This window comes from Chenopodium quinoa, unplaced genomic scaffold, assembly GCF_001683475.1.
Source record: "Chenopodium quinoa cultivar QQ74 unplaced genomic scaffold, ASM168347v1, whole genome shotgun sequence".
NCBI classification, from domain to species: Eukaryota; Viridiplantae; Streptophyta; class Magnoliopsida; order Caryophyllales; family Amaranthaceae; genus Chenopodium; species Chenopodium quinoa.
Genome location: NW_018742204.1, coordinates 22,128,038 through 22,148,392, shown reverse-complemented (window position 1 = coordinate 22,148,392; position 20,355 = coordinate 22,128,038). Strand labels below are relative to the sequence as shown.

General features: G+C 37.2%; 1 protein-coding gene across 1 annotated transcript; it reads right to left on the bottom strand.

The window, feature by feature from the left end:
- Positions 1 to 1,030: 1,030 nt before the first annotated feature.
- On the bottom strand, positions 1,031 to 19,992 carry LOC110688105 (putative receptor-like protein kinase At3g47110). The gene is made up of 4 exons (XM_021864826.1): positions 19,299 to 19,992; positions 18,896 to 19,078; positions 17,327 to 18,844; positions 1,031 to 1,434 (listed from the first exon to the last, which is right to left on the bottom strand). The coding sequence occupies exons 1-4, from the start codon at positions 19,990 to 19,992 to the stop codon at positions 1,031 to 1,033; spliced, it is 2,799 nt and encodes a 932-aa protein (XP_021720518.1).
- Positions 19,993 to 20,355: the final 363 nt, after the last annotated feature.

The window sequence follows — 20,355 nt, the reverse complement described above, 5'->3', positions numbered from 1 at the left end:
GAACCCAAGGCCTTTAGACTTAAATAAACATGAAGTTCCAAAAAAAAAGAAAAAAAAAAAGTGAAGTAGTCTATAAATCCTTAGTATATGAATAACTTAAAATTATTATTATTATTATTATTATTATTATTATTAGTTTCTCTTTTTAGATCTAAATTTCCTGTTCAAGAGACATTGGATTACCATTGTTCAAATTTCCAACTCAATTTAAAATTTATAAGGATATACAAGTATGAGTAGCACATTATAGGAGGAAATATTAAAGTGCAACATAATGAATTGAAATATCAAAAAGCAATCGATATTCTTTTTTTTTTTTTTTTTTAATTTATTTATTTTTATATTCTTGTATGTAGATTATAATGTTATTAAACATAAAAGCTTGATAAAGATTAAATGGGAAAATAAAAAGTTTATAGCTATAATTTCATGTGTAATGTTGATCTGATGATCTTATTTTTCTTGTTTTCCTGAGCTGCCCCCACTAACTTCAAGTCGGCATTAAGTAACTGTCATGCAAATAAGTCAAACATAAGTCAAAAATCGTCAAAAGACACTACACTCCTTACTTTTATCCATAAAAATTCTGTCTTTCAAAAAAATATCCATAAAAATTCTAATTTAGTTCCTACAAATTTTATGTTCAAATTGCTAGATTTCAAACTATATACACGAACCGAGCTTGTCAAGTGTGATAACTTACATGTAAATAACAAAGGATTTTCAACTTTATATATACTTGGACCCAACAATGAATAATACTTGTTATTCCATAGAAATTACAATCTTGACCGTTTCAATTTAAAATAAGAATGTATTCTAGAGCATTTTTGTTACATCATTTAAACAGAGAAATACTATCGAAAGCAAAACTTACGCTTAGTTTATGCTAATACTCTAATAGTGTCTCACAGTAGTCTTATACTTCTGCTGCTAGCATGCATGATTCCTGCAAGAGCCTAGTAAAATTCAGTATTGTAAGTGATGAATTTGGCATATACTAGAAAATATGAAATTTAGAAGTATGTATCTAGACGCGCTTTGCACGAATGACATGTAGTTGTTTAAGGAGAGCATCCTTTAGTACTTGCAACTCCCCAATAGCATCTTCGATCCTCATTCGATCTTGTGGTGACTCCACGGAACATTTTACTCCAATTTCAATGATAGATTTTATGCACTTATGTTTCCTGTCAATTTCTATCAAAATTTCGCCTTCATTTCCTTCACTTGTATATCCATCCTCTAGGAGCCTTGGGTCAATGATGTTTTCCAATTGAGCAGACAATGCTGCTGAATTAGCATAATTGTGAAGGTCTAAACCTCGTTCGAACATCTCATCAGTGGGACTCTTTGAAGTCATCATCTCTAACAACACAATGCCGAAGCTGTAAATGTCACCTTCCTTAGACACCATACTCCCTAGGCCATATTCTGTTAAAAACAGAGTTTTCAAAGCAGAGAAATTTTATATTATTTCATTTTATATTAGCTATCTAATTTTAGATTTCAGTGTTATTATTTCATGTTACTGTTGGAAATGGTAATGCAATCGGTTAATTGCAAGGCCTGACGATCCGCACTCGTGGGGGATTAAATGTTCCGAGGAATACTCGTGGCCGACCGGGTGGGCCATTGCCCGACTGGGCCCACCTAATTTGCTTGAGTGGGTTTGTTTATTTGTCTCCTATTTTTGGGATACATATAAAATACGAGTATTGTCATACTTCTTTTAATAATTAATAACACAGTATTATTGAACTCTAAACACATAAACACAAGCCTACCCCTTTGATATCTGAACAGTTCTTGAGCAATTCCAACCTTAAATTCGGGTACACGAATTATGGAGGTCGTTGTGTAAAACTTGGGGGGCGTGCGTCACTAGGATACTTGTACCGGTGATGGCATATTACGCTTCTAAGTCAGTGGGTTCCAAACCACGACACAACTGAAGGAGAATAGGTTTATGATTTGAGTATGGCGGTCGAATTTGCTCCAAGGGAAGTTCTTGATTTGTCTATTAACATTCATGGAATCAACAGGTAATTTTCCAACAATTTAAAAGCGAAATAATATCATTTATATACTATTGATTGCCATGAATTGGAATCGTTTATGCGACATTATGGGATTTCGTTTGCCGCAATGTTTTTTGGTTATAGGAACTTTCTTGGGTTAACGGTGATCTTTGTTCTCAATTTAGCGAGTATCAAGATTATTTTTGGATGCAGAATTTTGATCGAATCAATCAAGAATATTTCTTGTTAATTAAGTCGGTCAATCAAGAAGGTTTTTTTTTTATATACTTCAATATTATTACTCTGTTAAATTGGTCGAAGGCGGTGGTTTTTATTTCCGTCTTCTTTGGAATTGTCCACTTTACTTTAGTGGATTTTGTTTAAGTTTGGTCTTCATATTTCAAGAAGAGATTATAATATCTTGATTTCAAGAAATTCAAAAAGTATCTTGCTGCTTCTTCGACGTCATTAATATTGAAATTGGGTTTGAGTATCAAGTCATTGGCCATGATGAGTTTTGTGAACCAATGTTGAATGTTCCTTTGCGGCAATGGTACTGCGAGATACGCGGATGGAAATTAATGACTTGACGAAGTCACGTAAAGGTGCTAATGGAGAAACAATGCACAACTAATCGTGCTTGATAAAAGATAAGTTCCTTCTTGTATAATAGTTTTAGTATTTTCTAACTCTCCATAATATATATGTTCTTTATTATTATGTCCCCCAAATATGCATAATTTATTATTATGATGTATTGCTTTGCAATGTGGGGGTAATTTGAGTTAGATGTTTGTGACTAACTAGTAAGTTGGTCTTACTCATATTAGTGAGTGGTATTGAGGAGGAAGTTTTCCATGAGTGATCATTTTATCTATGACTTTTTACTGGTTTTATGAGTTGCATGTTCTGCCTTTTGATGTGTGCTTTGTTTAATCATGTATGATTATGAACTTTGCTATTTTTCCTAGTTGATGAGGGATGTTATGTATTCTATCTTTTGATAGTCATTATGTTGAGTTATTTCCTAATCTTGGAAAAATTATTTTGTTGAGCATGGAGTATGTGATAAGCTTGTGATGTTCCTTGTTGGGATTTAAAATTATTGTTGTTAATTCTTGTGGTTTGTTTAGCTTATCTTAGAACTTGAATTGTGTATAATTGCTAGAGGACCAGCATTTAACCTTTCTTGTTAAAGGTCTAAGTGTGACCGGTTTTTCCTCCATGCTTGAGAGCAGAAGTTAAGGTATGATTTGACAAGGACTAGTAAAGTTATTCTGGTTTAAATTTAATGGACTCCACATGAGGTAAGAATAGAAAGGAAATTTTTCTATGTCTTAATTGTAGATTATTTATTTTGTGAATACTTGCTATGTGGGGTTAGCCTTATAGTTCACGTTGTTATGCTATTAAAGGATTGTTCACCCAAGTTGTTAGTTGTCTTTCCCTAAACCATTGACAGGTGTCAGGTTTGATTTCACAAGGTGTGTGATGTGGGGTTTTTTTTTTTCTAACTATGAAGTGTATTTTGTAAAGTACATTTCATACGGCATGTGTGACCAGTATGTAAATGTGTGGGTGATGCATATGTTTGAACTATGAGCTATGTATGTAAGTCTATGTGACTTTGATACAAAGAAGCATGTTATCTTGATATTGTGTTTTCACAATATACATGTAAGTTTGGTATTGACCCAATTTTGTTACTCGTGTTGTGAGTTTGTCTGTTTTGCAGTAAGGTTGTGTAAGCTTCCTAGCATGATTGACTAATAATCTTGAGGTTTGTTAGTGATACAATCATATGAGACAACTCAAGCTATGCGGTATAACCTTCATATATTAAATTAACTTTTGCAATTAATATGGTGAGTGGACTAGAAAGGTCATGTGGGGGCAAGTGTAAGTACCCAAACTACGTTATTTGTTTTTCATTCTTGGCATGCTAATGTATTGATGTAATGCATGTGTGTTTATTATGATAAACATTTATGTTAGTCAGATGTTTGCTTAATTATATGTTTTGATTACACATGTATTGGTCGATTGAGATTGAAGGTCTTAATTTTTATCTATGCCAAGATGAAAGTATGAGATGATGAGATGAGTGGTGTGATTCTAGATGGTAATATCATTGAATCGACCAAGGTATGTATTGAACTCATTCTCACTATGTAGTAAATTTAATATGGTGAATATGTTGATCATGTTAAAAACCAGAGTTGTTGGATGTAGATTAGCTTTGATGTTTGATTCAATATGCTAATGATTTGCAAGTTAATTGATTTAACATATTATTGTTGACATGAGGTAGCTTTGCAGAAAAATTATGTTGGTTCACTTAATTTGTCTTGGTTGCATTGTCCAATTGTTGTTGGAGTTGGAGCGATGCAAGGGACAAAGGTTAAGTAAACAACAAACTAAAGATTTTAATTTCCCTGCCAGTGTATGTTTTTACAGGTTGATGGGTTGTACTCTGTTTTGAGTTAATTGCAAAGCAAGTGTGACACACTATCCGATAGGAAGCAAAGATCGTTGCTATCTAAAGATGATAAGTGTCAAGAATATGAGTTATTGCAAAGTGAACTCCGGATTCGAACCGACGAATAGAAGTTTTGCAGACTCATGCCTTAGCCACTTGGCTACGGTTCCCTATCAATTCTATGTCCGACTTTGCTTCACAGGGCGAGACCAAGAATAACAGATGCCGGAATGCTTGGGGTTTGGGAGAAAGGACACAACATAGGTAAGTTCCTTCGTAGTTTGTCCATTGTGGGGGTAAGTTGATCCTCATGTTCATTACAATATTTTCACAAGTGTCTTTGTGTGTGTTGTCAGGAACTACGAAGGTAGTGACAAAGTAAGACAGGGCCTGTGGAAATGGTACTCTGGTGAGAGTATGTAAAAGCAGGAAGAATCAAGCAGTTCCTTACAAAAGGATGGAGCATAAGTAAGTGCTTGATCGTCTAAGGGAATGTGCTTAAAAATCCCATGTGGTGTTTCATTCCAGTGACGAAGTGTCAGATAATGAGTCTGCGCAATTGAGGTATCTGTTTCAGTAACCCTCTAATTTTTATGGTTATGTGATTCCTTGCTAGACATACTGTTTGATATTAACAAGTTGAGTTTTAGTGCTCTTAATGTGTCCATGACCCAGGTTGGGTGGTCAGGTGAGACAGCTTACATGGATGCACCATGTGCTTTTAACTTGAACTTTTGTTCTGATTGAGTTTAGAGCCTAGTTTGGTTGACTCATTGTTGTTATATACTGTTGGTGTATGTTGAATCTAACTTTTTTGAGTGGTGTTTTGACCAGGTGATTCAGGGACAGGCTGAGTGTGGCTCTTAATGTCATTTGTCCAGATATTCTTTGAATAGGACTGATAATGACGCCGACGTAGAGGTTGAGCATACTCTTAATACCTCTATCTCGGTAATCAAGAGTGAGGAGTGATGGTGGTCTTAAGTGACCTAGACTGTCAGCTCTAAGACTGCTTCAGTAGGGAATGTGCAGTGAGAGGTACCGAAGAGATAGGTTGAGCGTAGCTCTTAATGGCTCTAGCCCAATGGCTCAAGAGTAGGGAGTTATAGTGGTCTTAAGTGATCAGGAACTATTAGCCCAGATACTACTTGAGCAGGGACCGATAGAGACACCGAAGTGTTGAGTGCATCTTGCCCGAAAGCTCGTTGAGCTGCGGCGAGATGGTGCACTATTAAATGTTGAAAGATGATGAACTTAAGTGTTCTTAATGTCGAAACTCCGATGCATGAATAGTCCTTGAATTTGCAAAGTATTGTGAGTTGCACATATTTGCATGAATAGTTCTTGGATTTGCAAGAGTGTGTGATGGAGATCACACGGAGACACCTGCGTGAGTACGAAGAGTGGCGCTCTTCTAGGAAGGATTGGGCGTGATCCTTTTGAAGTACTCATAAGATCCCAAGTGTATCCAAGAACCGCGGAGTTTCTCGAGCTCTAAAGACAAGGTATGTGTTCCCAAGGTCCCTTCCTCGCTCCTATGAGTTCAAACGTTTGGATACTCACTAGGGAAGTGTTGAAAACCTTGTGCACTAATGTGTTAGTTCAAATCTTCGGATACTAGCTGTAGGGAATAGTTTCAAGCCTTTAAAATCCCACTAGCTTTAACCCCACTGTGATCATACACTAAAGTACGGTGGCGTCCAAAAGGGAAGAAATAGAGCAAAAGAGTCGCCAACAAGTTTTTAAGGAACTTGTAAACCGTTCACGAGGTGAAGGTTACACCCCTTAACGATCCAAGAGATCGTCAACTCCATAAGGTCATGAACCAAATAAGGGTTCGGGGATGAAGGTACAAATCCAACCTAAAAGAGATTGAACCTGCCCTAATAATAGGCCTCTACTTTATTCTGCTCGTATTCATGTGCGCTTTTTGACTAACATGCAATCAATAGGATTAACCCTAAACCTGTTTAATCTATGTTGGTTGAATTTAATGCACAAATAAATCTATTATTGGCGATCACTTGAATTATAATCACAATTAACCTAACAAGATTATTAAATATCTTATTAAGCGTGATTGCAAGTACAAGTTCCCTTTAACATGCAATAAAGGTGATCAAGAAATAACAATAAGCATCAAGAAACATAATAAATAATCAACATCATTAATAATAATAAATTATAACAATTATAATCATAATCATGTTCATGTTAATATTAAAGCATAATAAAAATAGCAAGATCCTAGGCATGATACTAACAAGATTAATAAGAAACCCTAGCATGTCACTAAGCATTAAAAATCAAATCTTTAGCCCTAACATGATACTAACATGAATAAATATTAGGAAGAGAATAAAAGACATCATAACAATCATATTTAATATTAAAAATACCCTAGACATGATACTAGGATTATCATAACAACAATGTAAACATGATTTCTACATCATAATATCAATTAAACCATTAAAGTACTTACTTGGATGCCTCGTACCTCTTTCTAATAACAAAATACACACGTTAGTAACTTCAAGGAAAAATAATAATCAAAACAATTAAATTAAGTAATTGAAATAGAGATTTGGGACCAAACCCTCATAAATTAAAACCTTTCACGTCTAGGGCGAAGACAACTTCGAATATGGCTAGGTGTATCAAGATCTTGTGAATGCGGAATTTTGTATTTGAGAAAAGTTTAGAAAAGAATACTAGAGAATTAATATATTGAAGTTTGATGAATGAGATGAATGAATTCAAAGAATTTGATGAATGATTGAGAGTTGATGAAGACTTAAGAATAAAGAGAATTAGTGAATGATAGATGTAGATCATGATTGAAAACGGAGTTTTTGATACGATATTTATAGAGAAAATCATTCAAAAAAGATAATTTAACAAAGCAGAGTCTGAAGATCGCAAAAACACATTGGCGCCAGCCCTGGCTAATTGGCGCCAAGACCAGTGGCTAGCGCCAGGCGCCAATGGCTAGCGCCTGGCGCCAATCCTGGTTCCAGGCGCCAAGGCCTGGGGTTGGACGCCAAACTGGTTTTCAACGCGTTTTCGAAAATCTGATAAATTTCCCGTACTGGAAGATAAAATAATATAATTTCCATCGAAAATGCTATTTGATCTTGATTAAAACTCCGAAGAGTCCTAATTGAATTAGGAATGAAAAGAACCTTCTAGAATATTCTAGAAGACTAAAACCATTCCTAATTGCATTAGGAATGATAAATTATATTAGGCCCTCCCCTAGATCATTAGGCCGTACATAAAGCTCAAACCGGGCCCAGTTTAGTAAATTGGCCATAACTTTCTCAATATTCATCGGAATCGGGATTATAATATATCGTTGGAAAGGTCTTTGCAAGCCCCATCTAACTACACCACTATTGGACCCATATCATGGACCAACCAAACTGGATTGGCTGTTTTATTAAAATAAAATTTTCAAAAACAGGGAGAAGAGAAAAGAAATAAAACTTTCCGCAACACTAGACTTTTCCACACTTTTGTTTCATTCGATTATGATTCGACGCAAAAGTCACTCATCACTGGGTTTGGTTTTGGGGAGACACAAATGGGTGTCTATAGAAGCCCCCACTTTGACTGAGTTTGGAGAAACGCGAGTTTCGAAAACGAAAGTCAAAGTATCGATAGGGACGGAGAATGATTCAGAACGTTCTGCGATCCTAAATCAATCTTGTAACGTCGATACCTGCAAAACTAGCATTAGTTAAAATAGATAAAAGAGTTAAGAAATGCGTATCTTGCACCGTCGAGCACACGTCTCTGAAAGTAACCATATGTTGCTGTTGCTGTTGTTTTGACGACCTCCTGCAAGCTAGAGAATGCCATCCCGCTTGAAAACCGCTACGCCTTGTAACTGCTTCCAAATTAGATGATTGCTTCGCCTGAAACAATCCTCCTCCGCTTTGATAATATTCCATGTCCAAGGGAATACCATCAAAGATTATTTCTCTCGAAACAATCCTCAGTTGTTTGTGACAACTCTCCACAATCTAGGGAACGCCACCTTTCTGTTTCGATGTTCACTCGTCTCTGAACAAAGAGCTTCTTCTTGATATGTTCACGCGCCTCTGAACAAAAGAGCTTGAAAATAGGAAATCTTTGATGATATGTCCACGCGTCTCTGAACAAAAGAGCTTTGAAAGAAATGTCCACGCGTCTCTGAACAAAAGAGCTTTTGAATGATATGCCCACGCGTCTCTAAGCAAAAGAGCTTCAATGAAATGTCCACGCGTCTCTGAACAAAAGAGCTTTGATGAAATGTCCACGCGTCTCTGAACAAAAGAGCTTTGATGATATGCCCACGCGTCTCTGGACAATAGATCTTCTGATTATATGCCCACGCGTCTCTGGACAATAGAGCTTCTGATGGAAATGTTCACGCGTCTCTGAACAATAGAGCTTCGGTGCTTGAATGTTTGTTGCGATAATGTTCTGAAGAAAAATTTCCGAAGACCAACGTTTGTCGATCTCTAAAGCTCGCCTGAACTTTGCTTTTGCTAAAATCAGTATGTCGGTGTTTCCGTAATGAGCCATATCTTAGGCGCTTTAAGCTAAGCGAGACGATCTTTCATCAGGTCGACCCCTTATTGTGATTGTAATCAAACTGACTACTTAATCATATCAAATTGCTTATAGAGGCTAACTGGCGCACCAAGGAACTCAAAATTGCTATATGAAGTCGAGATCACCTTTCTGAGAGGCTTCGAGCTCTGGCGCCAAGAATTGATTCTGTCGTCGAACGCTGTGATAGGGTCTTCCCTGTTCTGCTACACCTGTATTTATTTTTTACTATAGAAATTTTCCAATTTCTTTAATTATCTTAGGGTTGGCCTAGGGTTTAGTGTTGCTTGACTCATTGACTTGACACGACTCAAGGTATAAACTTGACTCGATATGATTGACTGACTCGAGGTTGACTCGACTCAAAGTGAAATGACACATGTGTTAGACTTATGACCCGTGTGTGCATTGTAATGTGATCGTGCGACTCGAAAATGCAAAAAGCAAAAATTTTCCGTCATTTTTGTGGAGGGTACCGACTTTCTCCCAAAAAAGAAAGACGTGAAAAAGAAAATCAAAAGTTTGAAGATGCATGTTGAATGAGCTTAGTCAAATGTCATTTGATACTATCTCTCAAGGTGCAAGGATTAATCCATCCTAGGCTATCTCAACTGTTGACTCCATGATGAAAGTATTAGGGTAACTTAGGTACGAAGGCTAAGCACTTCATACTTCGATGCAATGATGATTATGAGTGATTTTGATATGATAAGGTATGCTTCAACGTTGTGTTAAGATTTCATGACAAAGGGTTCCTAAGGGAAGTATATTTGGTCATGAATCTGTGCAGTGTGTGATAGTGACACTAAAGTTAGGCCACAAGAGCTAAGTGTGTGGAAAAATATATTGTTAGAAGAGCCAAATAATGGTGACTCTTAGGCTAGGTAAGCTAATGATGTAGGGATCAAGCCCCCAAGTCTAGCTCTAAGTGAAAAGGGATGAGCATTGGAGATTCCTTGATATGATCATGGTGCAAGTGTGTGAATGTGAATATGAATGCATGTTTATTACGGCCGCACCTCGATGTGAGGTTGACTACGTATCCGTTAGGAATCAGGCTGAACGTAGCTCTAGCCGAATCTCGCACAAGTGTGTATACCTCAAAAAGGTCTTTTTAAGGGTTGTAACGTGGTTAGGCTAAAGGTTTGAAGAAGAAGGGGATAAAGGCTCAAAACCCTAGATAAGCCCCCAAGGTGTGCAACCTTGCTTTCGAATCTTTATATTTTTATGCTTGAGTTTCTACTCTTTTTTAGATCTCTTTTATCTTTTGCTTTAGCATTTATTTTATTTTTGTAACTGTGGGCAATCCCGATCATGCGGTCTATCACTCACTTGGCATTCATGTTTCTCAGGCACGGTACCGAGCACTCGATAAGAGACGCAATCTGAGACGTGTTCTTATCGAAGATATTTTCATATCAAAGACATTGGAACACTTGCCCTTTTGTACACTTTTTTCGGTTTTTTTTATTATTGCTTATTTTTACTATCTTTTGAATTACTCAAGCTTTCTTTAGAATTGCAAAAGTTGCACGCCATCCCATCCCAAGGTTAGATAGATGTAGGTTGAAAAAAGAGAAAGGTCTATCGTTAGACGAGGCTCAAAGTGGTTTATGAAGAAAGGATGTATAATTGAAGGGTGAAATGAGATATAATGTGGCTACAAGGGGTGCCTTAAATCATTGGTATACCTTGTGCTTAATTCGACATGGTTTTTTTTTTTTTTTTTTTTTTTAATGCAATGAAATGATCATATGCAAGGAAATAAATGCTCATTTTATTAAAGAGGGAAAAGAAAATAAAAATTACAAAATTAATCTAAAGGAAAAGAAAAGGTGCTTATGCTAGACTTATTGGGGAAAGGAAAAAATGAAAAAGAAATAGAAAAAGAGGTCATGAAATCTTTTCGTTGAAGCTCGCCTCTTGTCTTGTGTTGATCCCCTTATCATTACTCGCTCTTCTTGTTAACTGGAGGTATGTGAAGCTTGTTGTTGTCAATAAAATACTGGATGGCCTCCTTTAGCTTCCAACAGCTCTCAATAGTATGACCCCTACCTTGGTGGTACTTGCAGTGTTCGTCTGGATTCTAACTAGGCGATCTTTTCTTAAGTGGGGGATCTTTGGTAGGTCCAATGGGAGTAATGATTCACTTGGCATGGAGTCGATTGAAAGCATCATCGTAGCTAACTCCAATAGGGGTAAATTCCCTTTTCGGTTGCTTTCGATTACCCATGGCTAGGATCTCACTAAGGCCGAAAGTACCAACACTATTACTAGAGTAGGTGTTTTCGGAAGAATAAGGATAGTCGTTCTTCTTCCCTTTACAGCCACTGTTACCGTTGTTACTAATCTTGGCCTTCTTTTCGCGTGGAGGAACATGAAGGAGATTTGAATCAATGAAGTCTTGAACACGATCCTTGAGGGCGAGACACTTTTCAGTAGTGTGACCACGACCTTTATGGTATCGATAATAGGAATTTGGATCCCAATTAGGAGAACGTTTTTCAGATGGAGGGTCTTGACTGGGACCAATGGAGTGAATGAGACCTTGATCGTGAAGACAATCAAAAGCTTCATTGTAAGTCATTCCTATTGGTGTGTATTCTACAATGGTCCGTTTTTCCTGTGGCTTAGGAGCATTGAGTTCTTCATTAAACCCTTGGCGAGAATCTTGTTCGATGGCCATCACTCGATTTGCTAATCCTTCTACCACATTCAAGAGCATGGAAATGACATCTTGCAGTTTTCGAATGTCCTCTTTTAGACTTGACGAGTCTTCCTTGGTATTATCTAAGAAAAGACTTTCATCCTCCTCAATTATGGCCACTTCATCGAGAGAGGTCATATAAGTTGTCTCGATCATAGGCTCTCCTATAGGTGTGATAAGAAGTGATGGATCAAAGGATGATTGGTCATCTTCGATGGCTAGAATCTCGGAAGTTTCATTGTTATCGATCAGATCTTGAATAGCTTCTTTGAGTTTCCAACACTCTTCAGTGTCGTGACCCTTTCCTTGATGATATTTGCAGTGCTTATTAGGGTCCCACTTAGGTGGCCTAGCTTCTGGAACCGGATCTTTGATGGGCCCTATGGGCATGACTAGTCCTTTATGATGTAGCTTCTCAAAATCCGTTTCATAACTTATACCAAGTGGAGTGAACACCCTTTTTGATCTTTAGATTCGTGGTTTAGAGGTGTTTGTAGCATGTACTTCATTAATGGGAGAGGAAGAAGAAGGATGGTCGTTCTTCTTTCCTCTCGCACTATTATCTTTCAGAAGGTCATCTTCAATGTCAATGCCTATATTATAGACAGGTTTGAAAGTATTCAAGTTGTGTTGGTACTTTAAGTGCTTTGAATACTTCCCTTTGAGATTCTTGATAAACATCCTCACAGATTCTTTTTTGGTAGGAGCCTTGACCATATTAGCAGAAGTTTCCTTCCATTTATTGTAGAAAGAAGTGAACCCTTCGTTTTCCTTTTGTTTTAACATCTCAAGCTGTCTGTGGTCTGTCTCGTCTTGGATGTTGCACTTATATCTATCTATGAAAGCGTTTGTTATCGACTCCCAAGAAGAGGTTTTTTTTTTTCGAGAGAAAAGAACCATTGTTGACAAACGGTTTCGAGAGATAGTGGGAACAGAGAGGGGAAAATCTTCTTATCGATACCCTTAATGCTCATTATAGTTTCAAAAGCTCTTAAGTGGAAGTAAGGGTTATCTGTTGTCTTGAACTTAGGGATGTCAGTGGCGTTGAACTTATGCGGAAGAAGTTCCTTTTCCAGCGAGACCCCTTGCGAACTCATGCCCTGAAATTTATAGTCACTAGATAGCTTGCTCAAGCTTTCTTGCATGAGGTCCATCCGTTGTTGCTTTACGGGATCATCGATCTTGAGTGCGAGTAGCTTCAGTGTTTCAGTCATGGTAACCAATTGGTTCCTAAGCTCATTGACTTCTTCTTGAGTTGCCATTACCTTTTTAGCCTTCCTCTTTTGACGAATCGATTTATCAAAAAGCGAGACTTGAATAAAGAGGTTGTCCTTGATTAATCGCCTTTCTCTCCTCGACCAAGTACTGTGGAAAAGGAATTTGGGGATACTTATTGTTAATTACTTGACTCAAACTTTATTCAACATGTAATGGATGGAGGAAGTGAAGAAAGATTGGAACAGAATATGAAGAAGAAAGATGGAGGTGTATGAAAAATTAGGAATAGAATATACCCCCCAACTCAAATGACGGAAAAGACCGACTCATGCATGAACCTAAGACATGGCCATGGTGACATGTGCTCAAAGTATGTGCTAAGACTAGTGAGTGTAGGTGACATGTTGAGACTCGTGTCATGACCATGTGACTAGACTATGTGACCAAGACTCGATTAATGACTTGACAAGGTGTTATTGACAGCGGAAATTAACCGAATTAATTATCAAACTGGTTAATTAGACCCTAGGTGATGACTCGACCAATAATCCGAACTGTCGGCCTAGCGACAGGACTGGCGTCACAACATAGTGATTGGCGCCAGACGTTTTAGTAAATGTCTGGCGCTACACACCATACAGTGGCGCTACAGCTCAGACTTTGGCACCAATATTGGAGCTTTGGTCTGGGACTGTTTTCAGTATTATTAGTCAACTAGGGTATGCCTAAAGTCGTACTAGGTCAATTCCGATTAAAAAAAACTTTATTGACTCAAATTAATTAATTAAATAGGCAAAGTTCTTTAAGTCATTAATTTTAGTCTCAACACAAATCAAAAAACGGTTAAGAGGAGCATAGGATATATATGCACAACAAATAATGCACAATTAGTCAAGTAGGCACAACATGATGCAATGAGTTCGCAACCTAACCATGGCTCTAGTTCTCTAAAGTTCGGGATATGGTTTAGTCAAACAGGGTCCATGGTTAATTGTCCAGATGCACCGCGTAGAAGCCTAACCGTGAAGGGTTAATGCGTGTGGTGGATAGGACACCGCGAGTTTTTAGAAAAAACTCACTTCCATGGTTTGGTGAATTCAACCTCTCAGATGTACCCTTTGTTGCCAGGAGCGTTCAATCGGGTAGATAGAGCATGAATTCCCAGAGGGTTATTTCCATATGTAGAACACATATGGGTTTCAGAAAAGTGAGAAAAAATTCAATCAGGAAGCAGGATCAAGCAAACAATACGAAAAACCGGTCGAAATTAGAACGCATTTCTGGTCGGTATTGGGGGAAATTGACGCCAGCAAACAGAGACTGGCGCCAACTTTTAACTGTAGCGCCTGGCACCAATACTGGCGTCTGGCGCTACGGCTAAAAATTTGGCGCCAAGCTCTGGCCCCTGACGCTACTTCCCACATGCCTCAGCAGCTTTCTGTGCTCAATAAAATCATCCAGTTTCGCGCGGTGTTATTTCAGTCCTAGTTGTGAAAGACATTCCTCAAATTTCCTACGTGTAAAATCCTATGTTTTTGACTCATTACGGATGATCTTTCCAATGAGAAACTTTTTATGCATATGACAATAATGTTAATCTAAATTTCGCACATGAAATACTTAGAACTTTTTGAGTCTCATCCACTCATTCTAAATCATTGCCGAAACAAAATCAGGAATTAAAATAGAAATCCTCCCCAGTGGAGTCGACAAAAACTGTAGGGAATAGTTTCAAGCCTTTAAAATCCCACTAGCTTGAACCCCACTGTGATCATACACTAAAGTACGGTGGCGTCCAAAAGGGAAGAAGATAGAGCAAAAGAGTCGCCAACAAGTTTTTAAGGAACTTGTAAACCGTTCACGAGGTGAAGGTTACACCCCTTAACGATTCAAGAGATCGTCAACTCCATAAGGTCATGAACCAAATAAGGGTTCTGGGATGAAGGTACAAATCCAACCTAAAAGAGATTGAACCTGCCCTAATAATAGGCATCTACTTTATTCTGCTCGTATTCATGTGCGCTTTTTGACTAACATGCAATCAATAGGATTAACCCTAAACCTGTTTAATCTATGTTGGTTGAATTTAATGCACAAATAAATCTATTATTGGCGATCACTTGAATTATAATCACAATTAACCTAACAAGATTATTAAATATCTTATTAAGCGTGATTGCAAGTACAAATTCCCTTTAACATGCAATAAAGGTGATCAAGCAATAACAATAAGCATCAAGCAACATAATAAATAATCAACATCATTAATAATAATAAATTATAACAATTATAATCATAATCATGTTCATGTTAATATTAAAGCATAATAAAAATAACAAGATCATAGGCATGATACTAACAAGATTAATAACAAACCCTAGCATGTCACTAAGCATTAAAAATCAAATCTTTAGCCCTAACATGATACTAACATGAATAAATATTAGGAAGAGAATAAAAGACATCATAACAATCATATTTAATATTAAAAATACCCTAGACATGATACTAGGAATATCATAACACCAATGTAAACATGATTTCTACATCATAATATCAATTAAACCATTAAAGTACTTACTTGGATGCCTCGTACCTCTTTCTAATAACAAAATACACACGTTAGTAACTTCAAGGAAAAATAATAATCAAAACAATTAAATTAAATAATTGAAATAGAGATTTGGGACCAAACCCTCAGAAATTAAAACCTTTCACTTCTAGGGCGAAGGCAACTTCGAATATGGCTAGGTGTATCAAGATCTTGTGAATGCGGAATTTTGTATTTGAGCAAAGTTTAGAAAAGAATACTAGAGAATTAAAATATTGAAGTTTGATGAATGAGATGAATGAATTCAAAGAATTTGATGAATGATTGAGAGTTGATGAAGACTTAAGAATAAAGAGAATTGGTGAATGATAGATGTAGATCATGATTGAAAACGGAGTTTTTGATACGATATTTATAGAGAAAATCATCCAAAAAAGATAATTTAACAAAACAGAGTCTGAAGATCGCAAAAACACATTGGCGCCAGCCCTGGCTAATTGGCGCCAGGACCAGTGGCTAGCGCCAGGCGCCAATGGCTAGCGCCTGGAGCCAATCCTGGTTCCAGGCGCCAAGGCCTGGGGTTGGACGCCAAACTGGTTTTCAACGCGTTTTCGAAAATCTGATAAATTTCGCGTACTGGAAGATAAAATAATATAATTTCCATCGAAAATGCTATTTAATCTTGATTAAAACTCTGAAGAGTCCTAATTGAATTAGGAATGAAAAGAACCTTCTAGAATATTCTAGAAGACTAAAACCATTCCTAATTGCATTAGGAATGATAAATTATATTAGGCCCTCCCCTAGATCATTAGGCCGTACATAAAGCTTAAACCGGGCCTAGTTTAGTAAATTGGCCTTAACTTCCTCAATATTCATCGGAATCGGGATTATAATATATCTTTGGAAAGGTCTTTGCAAGCCCCATCCAACTACACCACTATTGGACCCATATCATGGACCAACCAAACTGGATTGGCTGTTTTCTTAAAATAAAATTTTCAAAAACAGGGAGAAGAGAAAAGAAATAAAACTTTCCGCAACACTAGACTTTTCCACACTTTTGTTTCATTCGATTATGATTCGACGCGAAAGGCTCTCATCACTGGGATTGGTTTTGAGGAGACACAAATGGGTGTCTACACTAGCATTTAAGTACTGAGACTTTCATTTACTGTTCAGATTTCATGTTGTTAATCCGCTTGCATTAGTGGGGGATTGTTGAAATGTAATGCAATCGGTTAATTGCAAGGCCTGACGATCCGCACTCGTGGGGGATTAAACGTTCCTAGGAATACTCGTGCCCGACCGGGTGGGCCATTGCCTGACTGGGCCCACCTAATTTGCTTGAGTGGGTTTGTTTATTTGTCTCCTATTTTTCGGATACATATAAAATACGAGTATTGTCATACTTCTTTTAATAATTAATAACACAGTATTATTGAACCCTAAACACATAAACACAAGCCTACCCCTTTGATATCTGAACAGTTCTTGAGCAATTCCAACCTTCAAATTCGGGTACACGAATTATGGAGGTCGTTGTGTAAAACTTGGGGGGCGTGCGTCACTAGGATACTTATACCGGTGATGGCGTATTTCGCTTCTAAAGTCAGTGGGTTCCAAACCACGGCACAACTGAAGGAGAACAGGTTTATGATTTGAGTATGGCGGTCAAATTTGCTCCAAGGAAAGTTCTTGATTTGTCTATTAACTTTCATGGAATCAATAGGTATTTTTCCAACAGTGACCTGGAGGTGCATATCCAACTATGCCTTTGACTGCTATTGAGCTACTGTTATTTGCAGTTGCACGCAAATGAAATCTTGCTAACCCAAAGTCCCCAACATGAGCAACCATGGAATCATCGAGGAGAATATTGCTTGGTTTTAGGTCGCAATGAATGATAGGAGTGTCGCAACCATTGTGCAGACAGTCCAGTGCACTCGCCACATCAATTGCAATCGCTACTCTTTGAAGAAGGCTTAGTCTTCTAAAATATGGATCTGTGTGAATCCATTGATGAAGACTTTCATTGGTCATGAACTCGTACACTAGAGCCTTGAAATCATTGCCTTGAAAGTCAGTACTTGAGCAAACCGTGACAATCTTAAGAAGGTTCCTATGACGGATACTTCTTAACGTTTCACACTCGGCCATAAAACTTTTAGCTGCTCCTCTCTGTTCAAGGTTGATAATTTTAACAGCAACAACCATATTATTGCTCTCATGATCAATGACTCCTTTGTAAACAGACCCGAAATGACCTTTACCAAGTACATTTGCTTCCGAAAATCTATCTGTAGCTTTGAGAAGCTTGTCATAAGATATTGAGAAGGGCTCTATCAAATTAAACTCGGATCCTTGAGATGGTTTGTTTCGTTTCCTCCTTGAACAAAGTAGAAAGTATACTAATGACACTATGGACACACTCGCAACCAAAGAAGCTACTGCAATGATCGCAATCACGGCAACAGACAATTTAATCCCCTTTCCTCTCGAAACATTATTAGGTGGACATGTTGGCAATTGAAGCTGTGAAATCCCTCCACAAATCTTGTTATTTCCAAGAATTTTCAAGGCGCTTAAATTTGCAAAAACACCTTTTCTAGGAACCTCTCCCTTAAAATCATTATAAGATAGATCTAGTCCTATAAGTGAAAAATTTTCGAAGAAATTTGGAATTGGACCAGACAACTTATTATGAGAAAGATTCAAAAAACGCAAACTAGTTAATGACTTAAAAGAAGGAGGGATAAACCTGGTGAATAAGTTTCCTCCTATATCTAGCTCAATAAGCTCATTACAACTACCAAGGGTGGTAGGAAACTTTCCTGAAAATGCATTTCCTGATATATCCAACAGGACTAAATTTCTCAGTTGCTCAATTTCGACCGGGATAACTCCTTGTAATTGGTTGTAGGACAACCGTAGTTCAACCAACATCGATGACAGATGAAATAATTGAGGAGGTAGAGTTCCACTTAATCTATTATTTGAAAGTGTCAAATACAATAGATTAGTACAACTACCTAGACTCGAGGGTATTGTTCCTTCAAATCTATTGTTAGCTAGATTGACCTCACTCAAATGTGAGAGATTTTCCCATGAATTAGGAAGATTTCCAGAAAGGTAGTTATCATTATAATCGAATAATTCTAACTTAGTTAGCTTTTGAATCTGAGGTGAAAGATTTCCAGTGAATTGATTACCTTGCAAGCCTAGTACTCTTAAATTAGTTAGGTTATAAAGAGATAATGGAATATTACCTAAAATTTTATTATATGGAAAATTAAATACAGTTAGTTCTGAGAAGTTACCTAAAGAAGCAGGTAAAATCCCTCCAAAGTTATTAAAAGAAGCTTCCAAACGGTATAAATTACTACAATTTGCAAAAGTTTGTAGAAAGGCTAAATCATCTGCTTCTCTAGTACCCAAGTAGTTAGAGTTGATCTCGACGTATAACAAATTAGGCATATTTCTAGCACTAAAAATGAATTTTCCTGTGAATTTGTTTGAATAAAGACCTAATTTCTCAAGCTGAGTAAGATTTGAGAGGGAGGGTGGTAGGTTTCCATGGAAGGAATTTTTACCTATGAAAAACGCGGTGAGTTGAGGAAGGCGGAACCCAATATCTAAGGGAAGTGTACCATGGAGATGATTTTTTTTCTAAACTAACCTCTTGAAGACGAGAAAGGTTGTAAAAGGAAGGAGGAATAATACCTGAGATCTTATTTCCAGACATATAGATGTAAACCAAATTTTGGAGTGCTACTCCAATGTTTTCCGGAATGCTTCCATGAAAGGAATTATTCGAAGCCAACAATATTTGCAAGGAAGTCATGTTCATGACGACCTTGTTAAGGATGTCACCCTTAAGTTGATTATACGAAAGTGACAAAACTAGTAGCTTAGTAAGGATACTAAGTTGAGATGGAATGAATCCACCAAGATTGTTGCCTGATAATTGAAGTTGTTCGAGGTTTAAGCAACGAGATATGTTGGCTGGAATTTCGCCTTCAAAGGTGTTTCTAACTAACTCTAGGGACCTTAACCTTAATAGATTTCCAATTTGAGGTGGTATGTGGCCTCGAAAGCTATTGTTGTATAAATTTAGTACATGAAGGAAACTTAAGTTGCCTACATAAGGTGATAGAGTTCCCACCAAATTATTGTTTTGAAGGTTTAAACCGACAACTCGATGTGGATGCTTGGTGCTACAAGTGACACCTTCCCACTCGCAATATGGAAGGGAGTTGTTCCAAGTGTTTAAGACTCCGCGAGGGTCAAGAATGATTTGAGACTTAATCGCTAAGAGGGCTACATGGTCTATGGTATAGGGAAAGACGGAGTTGAATAGGCTTAAGATATGAATAAGCAAAATGAATACCAAGGTAAGTTTACTAGTAGGATTCATTGCGTTTTGTACATAAACAAGTGTTTGAATGCTATTTTTGTTATTTGTGAAGTATGTTATGTTTATTAACATGCTGCCTATATATAGGAATTTATTACTAGTAGTGGCAATATGCTTGAGTAGAAGAGATTCAAATGCCAGGTCAAATCAATTTGTTGCTTTTTAGTTAGAAAATTGAATTGAATTGAATGTAGTAGCAACTAGCAAGATGCTAGAATAATGAATTGACCGTTATTCATATATATATGCCAGGTCTAACCAATTTAATTTGGTTGCTTTCAATTAGAAAATTGAATGCAGTACGGATCGGAGTAGTAAGATGATAGAATAGATGGAGTCCAACTACATTCATAAATTAGCTAA

Excerpts from the sequence above, each read along its gene's own strand:
- LOC110688105 (XM_021864826.1), bottom strand. The coding sequence starts at position 19,992 with ATGAATCCTACTAGTAAACTTACCTTGGTATTCATTTTGCTTATTCAT. Across the intron at positions 18,845-18,895 it reads GATTTTACCTGCTTCTTTAG|GTAATATTCCATTATCTCTT; the intron begins GTAACTTCTCAG and ends ATAAAATTTTAG. Across the intron at positions 1,435-17,326 it reads AGTTGGATATGCACCTCCAG|AATATGGCCTAGGGAGTATG; the intron begins GTCACTGTTGGA and ends TGTTTTTAACAG.